General features: G+C 41.1%; 1 protein-coding gene across 1 annotated transcript in view; it reads right to left on the bottom strand.

Moving 5' to 3' along the window:
• Positions 1-6,449: 6,449 nt before the first annotated feature.
• Positions 6,450-14,325, bottom strand: part of LOC128606957 (SH3 and multiple ankyrin repeat domains protein 3-like) — a 64,905-nt gene continuing 57,029 nt past the window's right edge. The window contains exons 7-8 of the mRNA XM_053623533.1: positions 12,525-12,591; positions 6,450-6,827 (exon numbers count right to left, since the gene is read on the bottom strand). Coding sequence (XP_053479508.1) covers positions 6,487-6,827; positions 12,525-12,591 — 408 coding nt within the window. The 3' untranslated portion in view covers positions 6,450-6,486. The remainder of the gene's footprint in view (positions 6,828-12,524; positions 12,592-14,325) is intronic.

Raw genomic sequence — 14,325 nt, 5'->3', positions numbered from 1 at the left:
TTTAGCAAAACAAACACACTTTTCATGTAATGCAGTTCCCATCATGCACTGCTATACAGGTCGGTTGGTTGGTCCTTTGGATCGGATTGCTTTCTCATCACAAGTGAACCACTCTAGAGTTCGTTCATGTGCAATCGTTCGTCTGGTCTCGGACAGACCGTTTTTTGGTGAGGATCCGAGTGTTCATATATGTGTAAATGAAGCGAACCAAAGAAGAAAAAGCACCGGTTCCAAAACAAACGCTCCAAACAAGCCAGGTGTTTAAACACCCTTACACAATTTTTCCTGAGATGTGCATCGGAAACACTGGTGGTACTGGTGACTGATGTGCAATGGAAACACTGGTGGTACTGGCGACTGATGTGCAGTGGAAACACTGGTGGTACTGGTGACTGATGTGCATCGGAAACACTGGTGGTACTGGTGGCTGATGTGTACTGGACGCACTGGTGGTACTGGTGACTGATGTGCAATGGAAACACTGGTGGTACTGGTGACTGATGTGCAATGGAAACACTGGTGGTACTGGCGACTGATGTGCAATGGAAACACTGGTGGTACTGGTGACTGATGTGCATCGGAAACACTGGTGGTACTGGTGGCTGATGTGTACTGGACGCACTGGTGGTACTGGTGACTGATGTGCATCGGAAACACTGGTGGTACTGGTGACTGGTGGCACTGGTGACTGGTGGTACTGGTGACTGATGTGCATTGGAAACACTGGTGGTACTGGTGACTGGTGGCACTGGAGACTGGTGGTACTGGTGATTGATGTGCATCGGAAAGACTGGTGGTACTGGTGACTGATGTGCATCGGAAACACTGGTGGTACTGGTGACTGATGTGCATCGGAAACACTGGTGGTACTGGTGACTGGTGGCACTGGAGACTGGTGGTACTGGTGATTGATGTGCATCGGAAACACTGGTGGTACTGGTGACTGATGTGCATCGGAAACACTGGTGGTACTGGTGGCTGATGTGTACTGGACGCACTGGTGGTACTGGTGACTGATGTGCATTGGAAACACTGGTGGTACTGGTGACTGGTGACATTGGAGACTGGTGGTACTGGTGACTGATGTGCATTGGAAACACTGGTGGTACTGGTGACTGGTGGTACTGGTGACTGATGTGCATTGGACACACTGGTGGTATTGGTGACTGATGTGCTTTGGAAACACTGGTGGTACTGGTGACTGGTGGTACTGGTGACTGATGTGCATTGGACGCACTGGTGGTATTGGTGACTGATGTGCTTTGGAAACACTGGTGCTACTGGTGACTGGTGGTACTGGTGACTGATGTGCATTGGAAACACTGGTGGTACTGGTGACTGATGTGCATTGGATGCACTGGTGGTACTGGTGACTGATGTGCATTGGAAACACTGGTCTATCCTGATGTATTATTGGAAAACAGTTATTTAGCACTCACTCACTGATGTGTATTTGCTCTATACTGTATATAGCCCTGTGCACTGTATTACAGTATGTGTGAAGAAACAACTTTTCATTCCATTGTATTCCAACTTGTACGGAGGAATGACAATAAAATCCACTTGGCTTGACACTTGAGTAATGAAAAGAGCCAGAAAAACAAAGAACTCTGAGTATTTTTTTTATTATTATTATTTTATATTAGAGCTTTAAAAAGCCATTTGCTGCTGAGTGTGATGGAAAGATGATGATATTCACTCCATTCTTTCTGCTCCTCCCAACATGGGCTAATTGAGTGCACAGTGTTTCTGCAAGGTCTCGCATTTGACTCTCCATGTGTGTGTGTGTGTGTGTGTGTGTGTGTGTGTGTGTGTGTGTGTGTTTGTATTTGGGTCAGTCCAACCTTCTAGCAAATTTGAAGATTTGCTATTATCATAAAACCACCCCCTCTGTACCTCCCTCTCTCTCCTTTTCACCTTTCTTTCTGTAGTGCCAAAGAGAATTATTTACAATGATTTGTTACTCCCATAGAGAGGGCTGTGAGAAAGCATTCACATACATTTTGCTTCTTTTCAAAGCCTGGCATGAACAACGATTAAGCGCGAAACAGGACTGAGGACGCTTCAGATTATATTGACCTACTAAGCAGCCCCTCAGTCTTTCAGAGCCAACAGAAAATGAGCGTCGTCCTGCCTGTGCGTCCGCTGTCCCACTGCCTACGTGTGTCTGTTGATGGAGGCGAGGGAGTGACCTGCGTCCCAGCGATATCCTGAGGGTGGAATCCATCACAGAAGGTTCCAGACTGAACGGCTGCTCTTTCAGACTGACACCTCATTTACCTGGGCTGCACAAACAAAATGGATTTCCTTTTCTTCGTCGATAAATCACTCCATTCCTCCTCTCTCTTTCTGAAGAGTTCATACATCGGTGGTGTAATGAAACCGCAGAAATGAAGAAAGGCCTCGATGTGACTCTCGTCGCTTCAGTCTTCAGTAGAGGACATCATTTCTGATGATGAGAGATGGAGTTCTGGTACCTTGGTGTCCACTTAACCCTTATAACCAGTTATAACCAGCAATAACAAGAGGAATGTTGCGAATTGTTCGTTATTCCTCGTTGTAGCTTTAAGACAACCGTAAAAGCAACAAGTACAAAAATGGCAGCTTGTATGATTTCAGACTAACTCCATACATCGAGCATTTAAAAAAAAGAAAGAAAAGAAATTCCCAAGAAACAATTATGATTACGTCAGACATTTGAATAACTCTGATAATAAGAACTACGGATTAAACAGCTTTCTCATGAGCTAATCATCACTTTTGTTTAAACCACTCGTCTTTTTCTTCCCACATGCATCTACATTCAGAGTGAGACTCAGTTATAATCATTTCATTTTGAAGTGCCCTGAAATGTACAGCCTTGAGCTTAACTTGCTGCAAAACCTTCGCTATTTTCCCGGACATATCCCGCTAAAACTCGTATTTACATATCCGAATGCACAATCGAGCTGGCTATCTTTGCAGTCGTAAAATTTTACAGTTATTACGAGCTTTATTGAAACCAAGTCTATTTCCAAACGCTTAACAGCAAACTAATTACAGCAGAATTTATCGACGCGTTAAACCGATTTGCTTGACATATCAGACTGCAGCGTTAGTATACGTAATAACGCATGCCAATATTCCATTTGGGTATATTATTGTTTTCCACTGACCCACAGGCTATTGTGTGTTCATTTCAAGTCAAAACAGCTGGGTTGCGAATATGTAAATCAGGAGATGGATGCAGCTGTTATTTACGATTTGTGAATTTGAACACTGCAAGTGCATCCTTTAAATTGGCCCCAGAGAAAGTATGAGCGTCGAGATTGAAAAGCAGAGAGAAGCAGAACAAAACAAGAACTATATGAGAAAAGAAGCAGTTACTGCATAAACCGGGACATTAAATGGAAATAAGCTAGAACCGACAGTGAAAGATTATGAAAGAAAAACAGGTGTGGATAAACAGAATACTTTACTCCACTAGCTACTCGTGTTTTTCTACACAGAGATCGCCTGCCATCATTTCCACCTTTCCCAGTCAGACCTTCCACTGTTGTAGCATTTTTATGTTTATTTCTTTGTATACATTTTTACGTAGTTGTATACATTAGTGTTTTCCTCGTATTTTATGCTACCTTCAAGTCCTGTTGAAAATATCGTAATTAAGACCTGAAGGCACATGAACGCCTTGACAGTGTCGTCATTGGCCTGACTTTCCAAGTTGCGGGCATGTCAATAACAAAAAAAAGTCACGGCAGTCAACCAAAACTACTTAAACACACACCACGTCATAATTGCAACCTCAGAACGTGTACGAACAAACTTCCGAGGAGGACCCGAAGGCAGCATGTGTCACACATAGTCATGTGATCACTCAGAGGTACATGGTGTTTGCTTTTGACACTGTAAAGTAGCGGTTTGTCCATTTTTGCCGCTATCTGCTACCTGCAAGGTGAATGCGACAACAAAGAAAGCATTTACAGTCCTTTACCTATGCCTTCTGAGTTGCCTTTAAAGAACAGTGGCAGACCAGCACTATTTCAGATGAGGTTGAATGAATTTTTCTGGGTCAGAAAAACTGTATGCAGTTCTCTAAAAAAACAAACAAACACCCAATTTCAAAAAACTATCCAGATCCATTTAATGATACTATTTCAAATCAAAATGTTTGAGTTATCCGTGAAATTGTATGACTTTTTAATCAAATTACAAACTGCACCTTTAAGTTTGGGAATGTTTGGAAAGAAAGAGTGCCATAGCCTCACACCTGACCCTGAGCAGGAAGTGAGTGGGCGGGACTGACGATGCTATTAATTACACACTCCCCTGGTCCCCACACTTACCTTGGGGAGAGACAGGTGGACACAGCGAGTAACCAGAGCAAGGCAAATAACCAGAGAGCGAGAGCGAGAGAGAGAGTGAGAAAGAGAGAGAGAGAGAAAGAGATGATATGATATTGTTGCAAATGGACTCACCCCATGGGCAGAGGCAATTGCATCACATTTATTAACACACACAAACAGAGCTACACACCCTCTGTGGTCAGATAACAAGTGCCAGTGGTGATGACTCTGAGGGGACAGTGTACCAGTACACACTGACAGATGGACAAGTAGGACAGAACACAGCGAACACACCCCTCAGGACCTCACTGTGGGTGTGTAAGCATGAGAGAAAGAGAGAGGCTGTTAAATAAATGCTCCTCAATATACCAGCAATGGCAATTCGAAAAAAATCTAAAGCTAAACAACAGTCAGTTGGGTCAAGACATGTTGTCAAAGTGACACTGACTACTAGCATCTACGCTAACTCCTAACAATTCAAAGTGCTTCTTGTTTACACACAATGTAGTATGAAGAGCCTGGGTTTCAAATTAAAGCGCTTCATTCCCCCCATGCTGAAATAACAAACGCTTATGAATTGCAATACCCACTCGTCTCTTAAATCACATCAGTCTCCCTAACTGTAATCCTCCAGCAATAAATACAAACATGAGACTGAGGACAATATTGCAGCAAAATCCAATCATGCACTATAACACATGGCTCACTCAAGAGTCCATCCCACAATGCCATGCAGTTCAGGGCTGTCTCATCTCAATGTGTATTAGAATACAATAACACACAGGAAGCAATACACAACATCATACTGTAGCACCTGCAGCACTTCTATTCACTGTAGACAAATCTATTCACGTTAAAGGGATAGTTCACCCAAAAATGAAAATTCTGTCATCCATTACTCACCCTCATGTCGCTCCAAACCCGTAAGACTTTCCTTCGTCTTCGGAACACGAATGAAGGCATTTTCAATGAAACCAGTGTGAGATTTCTGTCCCTCCATTTACAGTCCAAGTAACCAAAACTTTCAAGATCCAAAAAGTTCATAAAGGCATCATAAACGTAATCCATGTGACTCCAGTGGTTTAATCCCAATTTCATGAAGCGATACGAATGCTTTGTGTGCACAAAAAAAAAATCTACAATTAAGTACGCTCTCGTGTTCTCGCAATACAACCGGATCCGGGAAGCGCTGCACTGTTTACAGCAGAGCAAGTGGGACGCTGTACACAAGCCGAGTCAAACAGAACAATCTTTGCAACAAAGACGTCTCCAAATTTTGACATAGAGGAGGACTTGCATTTTTTTTGTCCGCTCTCACGTCAACACAACACGCATGCGTCGAAGAGCTACGCGGAAGTGAAGATATTTTGTGAATAAAGACTTAGTAGTTTTTTTGCGCATACAAAGCATTCGTATCGCTTCATATAATTGGGATTAAACCACTGGTGTCACATGTATTACTTTTACGATGCCTTTATGAACTTTTTGGAGCTTGAAAGTTTTGGTTACTTGGACTGCATATGGAGGGACAGAAATCTCACAGGTTTCATTGAAAATGTCTTCATTCGTGTTCTGAAGATGAATGAAAGTCTTACAGGTTTGGAACGACATGAGCGAGTTAGTAAGTGATGACAGAATTTTCATTTTTTGGGTGAACTATCCCTTTAAGAATACAACTCAATATTTGATAAAAGTTCGGAGGACATTTAAATGGTGATCAGATCTACGATTTTGAGATTGACATTGTTGTTCTTTAACAGTAGGAAGAGTATGATGTCACTTCATATTAAAAGGATAATGTGGAACAGGATCTGAATCTAAACAGGAAGTTTTCAGCATGTGAGTCAGTGTTATTGTGACATAAAAGATATTGTTTCAGCATGCAAATGCAAACCATGCGACACCAGGAAATACAGGCGTGACGTAACATTTTGGATGTTTATAATAAAATGCATATTCATAGAATCTGGATTTTCTTGTTTGGAATAAACAAGATATGTAAACACTTCTATACTTTTTTTTTATTTGTCTAATAACTTTTATAATGGAACTGGAAAGCAATTTATTAATGTAATTGAAAAAAAAAATATATGGCCTTCAACTTGACCAAACATCCTGCTGTAAATTTATTTGAATACTGTAGCATGTAGAGATGAGGCGCTCACCTGAGGCGACCACGCCCGTGTGTGTATGTGGGGTGTCTGCGCAGGACGTGTGTGTCAGGTTCCTCGCTGACACGGTGTAGAGAAGGTGAGCGTGAATGGGAGGAGCGGGAGCTGCCGGTGCTCTGCAGGCTACCGTCGGCTGCCGCCTCCCCTCCAGGGGGTGCCAGAGGGGGAAGACTGCGCAGAGAGGGCACGGGAGAATGGGCAGTACCTGTTTCAGCCCCATTCAGGTTGTTGTCGGAGGCGGAACGAAGCAGGGAGCGTGATGAGGTCAGAGTGCCACCTCCTACTGTCACGCGCCGGCGGTTTGTGTAGGAAGGCGTTTCCCTGAAAGGCACTGAGCAAGACACACACACACACACACACACACACATTTCACTCAGAATGGATCAGCAAATAGAGCACACTACAGTATAAGACAGAAGGTTACGCAGAGATAACAGTCATTAAAGTGGAAACACATCATTTTTCAAAAAAGGGAGGGATGAACCGCAAAACAGCAGAAAGCATATTATGCACATAGATCATTTGCAGGTCACTGCACTGATATGAAATATAACTTCATAAAAATCATTTCATGCTGCTTGCTGAAGGAGATGAGCTTATCATCTAAAACTCTCTTCGACTACTGTATGTACTTCTGTCGTTTCTGCATGGTATCGGAAATGTTAAATATAAACCGAGATCATGAGTGTTCTAGCAGGATTACTGCACTGTATAATAATTACTAATTTAAACATAGCTTTTCATGGTTCATACTGGCATGTTAACATGCCCCACACTGTACTTTGGTATATAGGACATCCACATCACAAGCCTCACAACACGTCTTTGGGGAGGAAACCGGAGTGACTTGTTTACAAATAGAATTGAAATAACTATCTACACTGGTATTGTGCTGAATTTAACAGATCTATTGAGAATTTCCATGCAGGTAAACACAGACCACTTTGCCTATTTAATATACACTATATGGAGAAATGGTTGTGGACACCTGACCATCACATCCATAGTTACAGTTACATTTATATAGCACTTTACATAGTATGGGGGGGTCTCCTCAACCATCACTAGTGTATAGTGTGCCAGAACCTATATAGAACCTATATAGAGGAGCGTGATGTAGCCAAATCAGAGATGGGGATTATTATGGGGCCATGATAGAGAAAGGCCAATGGGGGAATTTCGCCAGGACAGCGGGGTTATACCCCTACTCTTTTAGGAGAAGCGTCCTGGTATTTTTAAGGACCTCGGTTTAACATCTCATCTGAAAGACATTGCTGTTTTTACAGTATAGTGTCCCTGTCTCTATACTGGGGCATTAGTCCCCACACAAACCACAGGGTGAGCGCCCCCTGCTGGCCTCCCTAATACCACTTCCAGCAGCAACCTTAGTTTTCCCCAAATGATCTCTCATCCAGGTACTGGCCAGGCTCAACCCTGCTTAGCTTCAATGGGAAACCAGGTGAGAACTGCAGGGAGATGTGGTGCTGGCATATGTGGGTCTTCCCCAAGCTGTTGCCACAAAGTTATTTATATAAAATATAATTGTATAAAAAAGTTTTTTATATATATATATGTTGTAGAATTATAATTTCACTTCACTGTAACTAAAGGAGGGGTGCACAGTGGCTTAGTGGTTAGCACGTTCGCCTCACACCTCCAGGGTCCGGGGTTCGATTCCTGCTGGGGTGTGTGCGGAGTTTGCATGTTCTCCCCGTGCTGCGGGGGTTTCCTCCGGGTGCTCCGGTTTCCTCCCCCAGTCCAAAGACATGTATGGTAGGCTGATTGGCGTGGCTAAAGTGTCCGTAGTGTATGAATGGGTGTGTGAGTGTGTATGTGATTGTGCCCTGCGATGGACTGGCACCCTGTCCAGGGTGTACCCGCCTTGTGCCCGATGCTTCCTGGGATAGGCTCCAGGTTCCCCCGTGACCCTGAAAAGGAGTAAGCGGTTGAAGATGGATGGATGGAACTAAAAGACCCAAACACTGCTTCATCATGACAATGTTCCTGTACAGAAGCGAGCTTCATGAAGACATGCTTTACTAAGGTTGGCATGGAAGAACTCGAGTGGCCTGCACACTACTGAACCCTACTGAACACCTCTTGGATGAACTGCACCCCAGACCTCCTTCCTTCCTTCCATCAGTGTCTATCATCACTAAAGTGAACTCGTGGCTGAATTGGCAAATCCCCACAAACATGTTCCAAAATCTAGTGGAAAGTCTTCCCAGAAGAGTGGAGGTTATAACAGCGAAATGGAGATTCAATCAGGAATGGCATGTTCAAAAAGCACATATAAGTTCGATGCTCAGGTGTCCAGAAGATTTTGGCTGAATGTATAGTGTATATATTAATAGCTGGTGCAGGAGAAATCTGCGTTGCGCATCTCTTCTTGTCAGGGCCAGAATTCATCATGTGCATCCTGGTCATCTGAGAATTGTGTGTACTTCTAAACTCATTGACTCTGAAAGTCAGAGTGCAGAGTGGTCAAACACTCCCTTTGGTCTGGGGCTACAAATCATTTTGGGTTCTTGCCAAAAAAGAAAGAAGTAATTTAATGTCACTCTCTTTTTGAACACGTTGTTTCTGTAGCTGTCAGTGTTTTAGCCTCTCTTATGCCGAAAATAACACATGCAGCACATGTAGTCGCACCGTCTGTAATTACAATCAGCCTTCATATTTCTTCAATTTAATTTAGTGCACATGGTTGTAACCTGACAACATTACTTCATGACCACATGCGGTGAAATTTCCAAGAAAACTTCCTACCAATTCCTCGTGCGTCATTAAACTAATGCCTTTTTTAAGTAACTTACCAATTACTGTCACACTCCTTTAGTACTCGCTTCCTTTAGTTCAGTTCTCAAAAACTTAGTGCTCATAAATAATCCTCCCCTTAAATCGTTCTTAGATCCTTTTATCTTAACTGACCTTCCTACAATCATTCACAATATCCATAATGGCTCTTCTGGCTGGAGAATGTCATTCATTCTAGGAACATAAACAACATGTCAGCTGTTTGATGATTTAATAGGCCGGCAAGTCTAGGAATATTACAAAGAAAGACCGAATTTGTGCTTTTTAAACTTTGATAGATTGTATTATGGGTTACAGAGAGCCACTCATCCTTGCTCATTTGTATTACTGTATTTTGGATGAACATGTAATATTTTCATTAGGCAACATATGTATTACACTGTAGGTTAAAAAAATTAAGTTAACCTTATCAGCCGGAACAAGCAATCTACAGTTTTAGTAGAACTGTATATTTGAATATTTCTAAATATTTCAATGTTGTAGCTTGTGTTAATAATTACTAGAGATGCCCCGATGTATCGTTATGTATAATCGTTATCGGCTGGTAAAAGCAATTTTTCCCACTATGGGCTATCGGCCGATAGTTTAAAAACATCTGATGACCAGGGCCGATTATATCCTGTCAATCAAAAGAGGGCGGGAAAACACATGGATTTCATGCTGTGCGTAAAGAAGATGTCTCTTGTGTGGAATGATGACAAAACTGCAGTTTGTAATCTCTGTAATCTTTGCACCGCTAAAATTTTACACCGTCGAGTCAATCCCCGCCCCCCTGCTGCCCGCTCGCCCTGAATTAAAGCACCAGTACACCGTTGAAAGATTTTAATGAAGAGGATTTGACAAAAAAGTAGTATATATTGCACATAAAAATTTATTTGTAGAGTAGTATATTTCATATCCAGGTAATGTGTATATATATATATATATATATATATATATATATATATATATATATATATAAAGTTGATATTATAAATTAGCAGTTTGATGTTAGTGATGAAGTAGAAATGCTTTTGTTTGTGGTGAGTGAATGTGAGACTAACAGGAGGTTTTATAGAATTCTGTCAATGTTAATATGAATTAATAACATTCAATAAGTTCAGAAATCTTACTTTAATCTTCAGAATTTAGTTCGTGTTAATGTTAATTAGAGTAATGTGTTTTCTGTTGATGAGACCAGTTACTGTGAAACAACTTGTTGAAATGGAGAGAATAAAGTTTTTATTTGCATTTCTTTCAGAATTCTTTTAAATTAATCATTATTAATTTAAAAGAAGGCATAAAAGACAGAACTATCGGTATCGGCTGATATCACTCTGAATTATCGGTTATCGTATCAGCTGAGAAATTTAGTATCGGTGCATCTCTAATAATTACCTTTATTTATTTAATTACCACTTACCTCATTGAAAAAATAAATAAATAAATAAAAACTTACAAAAGAAAACCCACACAGCATGCAAGCATAGAAGAGTAATTTGTGTCTGGTATCTGAACTCTGCAGTCATGCCTCTCGAGGCCACATAGAAAGTGAAGACATATACTCAAGGCCTCTTGCTGTAAAATGGGTTTAAATCTTCCTCTACAGCCAACATCCATTCTCAGTGAAAAGGCCAAATGCCCAATCACACAGAGACCCCTCACTCACACTCACTCTTACTTACTCACTCTCTCTCTCTCTCTCTCTCTCTCTCTCTCTCTCTCACTCGCTCTCTATCTCCTTTCTCTCTCTCTCCCTCTCTTAAAGATGTAGACAAAAGGAAGAAAATGAGAGATTGAAAGAGCCAAGCAAAACAGATCTAGGGCTGAGTCAGAGAGAAAAAAGGGCTGAAGGAGTGAGACATCGTTCAATCCCAGTGATGAAACACCATCTTGTGTAAGGCTTGGCATGTTATCCTGTCGCTTTTAAAGATCAGACTCTCATACTTCGTGGATGCGCTGTACAAGTACTGAGCTTGAATGCTGCAGCACGATGATGTGATCCTTTAATTACAGCACTGCTGGCTAGTGATGAAGTCGTGCTAGCTTTCACATAGGTGCAGATAATTATGGCGTGTTCATTTGTAAATGACAATCACACACTGGATTGGCTGTTTTACAGGTAAATGAAACACTAAAGCATTTTTCAACCTAATCTCGACCATGTCTGTATGTACAATGTGTGGATGTGTAGGAGAATTTTGAAATTTGTGGAATAAAAGGAAAATATAATGGAAATCTAAGGACAGTGGTTGTGGCATCAGTAAATGTTGAACAAAAATGCTAATTAGTCAGAGGTATCTGTACGTTATTTGTATACATTAATAATTTTGGAGATGGGAAATCTTTTTTTGTTTTATTTTATTTTTTTTATTTTCATAGGAATCTTGGGAAAGTGTTAAACTGTGATGACGGGCAATTATGAGTGTCCTGGTGTCATGTGATTTTAGAGAGCATGTAGTGGTAACATTGGCTAGGAGAAACTTCTTGAGACAACAAGAAGAAGCCTTGAGAGGAACCAGAGTCAAAGGGGAAACCATCCTGTTCTGTATAATGGAATTATAAATCATTACAGCATGCTGGTGTAGAAGAATAAAGACAAACTGTGTTGAAATGTGTTGAAAGGATGTTCAGTATGAGAAGATGATCTGGAAGGTTATTCCAGAGTCCTGGAATGAGCACAGGACAGTCAGTAGTTTTTAAGTACAACTCTATAGTATCCATGTGGGGTGATACACTGAGGAAAGGGTGAGGCATGGGAATAAACAGTTTTTAGTACTGTAAGTGCAAATTTAGGGTATAAATGCGAGACCATCCATAAGTACAGGAAGCTCCAAGAGGAGGTTTTATTTTATTGCTGTACTGCTCCAATGCTGGGAAGTAGGAAACTACATAAGCATAAACAGCTTTAAAACCTTAAGACCCTTTTCTGTTAGTGTGTTTGGCTGTAGTTTTGAATTTCATGTTAATTAATCAATTTTAAACATTTCTTCACATATTCCAACAACTGCACCCATTGTATGTGCGTTTAGAGTAAAAATACTGCGTCTTCTGTTCTTTCCTCAGAACAGGGAAAGCTGTTGAAATGTTTTTTATCCTCTGTAATTAGATGTGTTGGTTAAAGAGTAGGTTGAAACAGTGCTACAGTAAAATCAGACAGTAATTGCGAAATGATTTATGAGAAGATAAAAAAAAAATATGAAAAGACAAATCTGCTGGATTTCAATCCACTCACCAACGTCTGATGCTTTGTGAACTTTTATTATTTCTGCCAGGTCAAAATTTCCAGCTATAATAGCCACCTAAAGAAAGAGGATGAGAGGTTTCAATCATGGTCACGATATTTATTTCCTAACCAATTATCCAAACAGTCACCCACATGTTCACACTTGTAAGTATGTTGCGTAACATCCACATTACACAACAATGCAGGACTAAATGTGAGATTGTTGTTAATTAGAGTGCTGCACATTGGAACAAGGGTCAGAGAGTTTGACTGTACTGTACATACAGCTGGAGTTTAGCGTTGATATGGAGATATAATAGAGTCACATTAATGATACGTAAATCAGTGGCATAATTAACATTCTCACTCTATTTGTTTCTCGTGGCCTCCATCTCTGCCCTCTCCCCCTCTCTGTGTTCTCTCTCTCTGCTGTTCTGTCTAAACATGCAGGCTGATTAGCTTTTCTCCATTACAGAGCTGCATCAGACTTTGGAAGCTGTCTAATGGCTTTGTGGGTGCAGCAGTGCCATGTTAGCCTTCTCTTTCCTTTGTGAAATCGTTAGCTTTGATCTGTGCTGGAAGTCGCTGTCAATTTCAATTGGAGCGAAAGTCCAAGTAGGGAGGAGCTAAATACTCTAAATACGCGTCGTAGAGTGACACAGTTACATGAGTATAATTTTTAAGTGTATCTTTACATATCACCAATGGCAATGAACTCAGAAACCTACTGCTCCATTGCCATAATGTTCCTACTTAATTGGTACTTAATAATGCTTAATAATCATCCATATTAAGCTTGAGCGTTTCTTACTTTGTGTGTACTCTCTCAGTGATTAAATTCTGCCAATTTGCTGAAATCTGAACATTTGCTCAGTCTGGGTGGCTTCAACAAATTCATTTTCATGATATAAAGATTCATTCATTCATCTTCAGTACGTGCTTTATCCTGATCAGCGTCACTGTGGATCTCGGGAACACTGGATGCAAGAAGGGAATACACCTACGTACACATACATGCAGATGCAATCAAAATGATTCAACCCCCATTGCAAATCAGGTTTATTTTTAAAATTTACAGACTTTCAGCTGTTTGTGATAAAGAAATCAAGCAAAAGCAATTGAAATAGTTCAACACAACGAATGCTTCATGTGGTTTCAACATATTCAACTGAAAATGCAACTTATAATGACTTCTCCAGTTTCAAAATTATTCAACCCCCTGAATAGAAACCTTCACAACAACACAGATATGCAAAACACACACTAATGAATCAAGGGTTTTATTAGTTGCACCAGGTGTGCTTAAGCTGGAACACATGAAATACCTGAACTGGCTAGGGGTAGAAAATTTCTAAAATACATGGACGGGGCAGAAAAAGGAATCTATCAATGTCTGCAACCAGATTTCTGAGAATGCAGGTTGTGAAAAACCCTCAAGTGACTGCAAAAGACCTGCAGCGAGACTTGGTGCAAGAGGCAGTGAGGTTTCAGTGAACACAGTAAGGCGTGTACTAAACACAGAAGGTTTCCATGCCAGAACTCCAAGACGTACACCACTACTGACCCAAAAGCACAAGAAAAGTCGGGTTCAAAAATCATATAAATAAGCCACAGAAGTTTTAGGATTCTGTTCTGTGGAGCGATGAAACAAAACTGGAACTTTTCGGCATGATGGATCAGCGGTATGTCTGGAGGAAGAAGGATGAAGAAAGAACACTCTGTCCACAGTCAAGCATGGTGGAGGCTCGGTGATGCTCTGAGGCTGCTTTGCATCCTCTGGCACTGGAAACCTGCAGCGTGTGGAAGGCAA

Source organism: Ictalurus furcatus, chromosome 4 (assembly GCF_023375685.1).
Source record: "Ictalurus furcatus strain D&B chromosome 4, Billie_1.0, whole genome shotgun sequence".
Classification (NCBI taxonomy): domain Eukaryota; kingdom Metazoa; phylum Chordata; class Actinopteri; order Siluriformes; family Ictaluridae; genus Ictalurus; species Ictalurus furcatus.
This window is presented reverse-complemented; position numbering and strand designations above follow the sequence as displayed.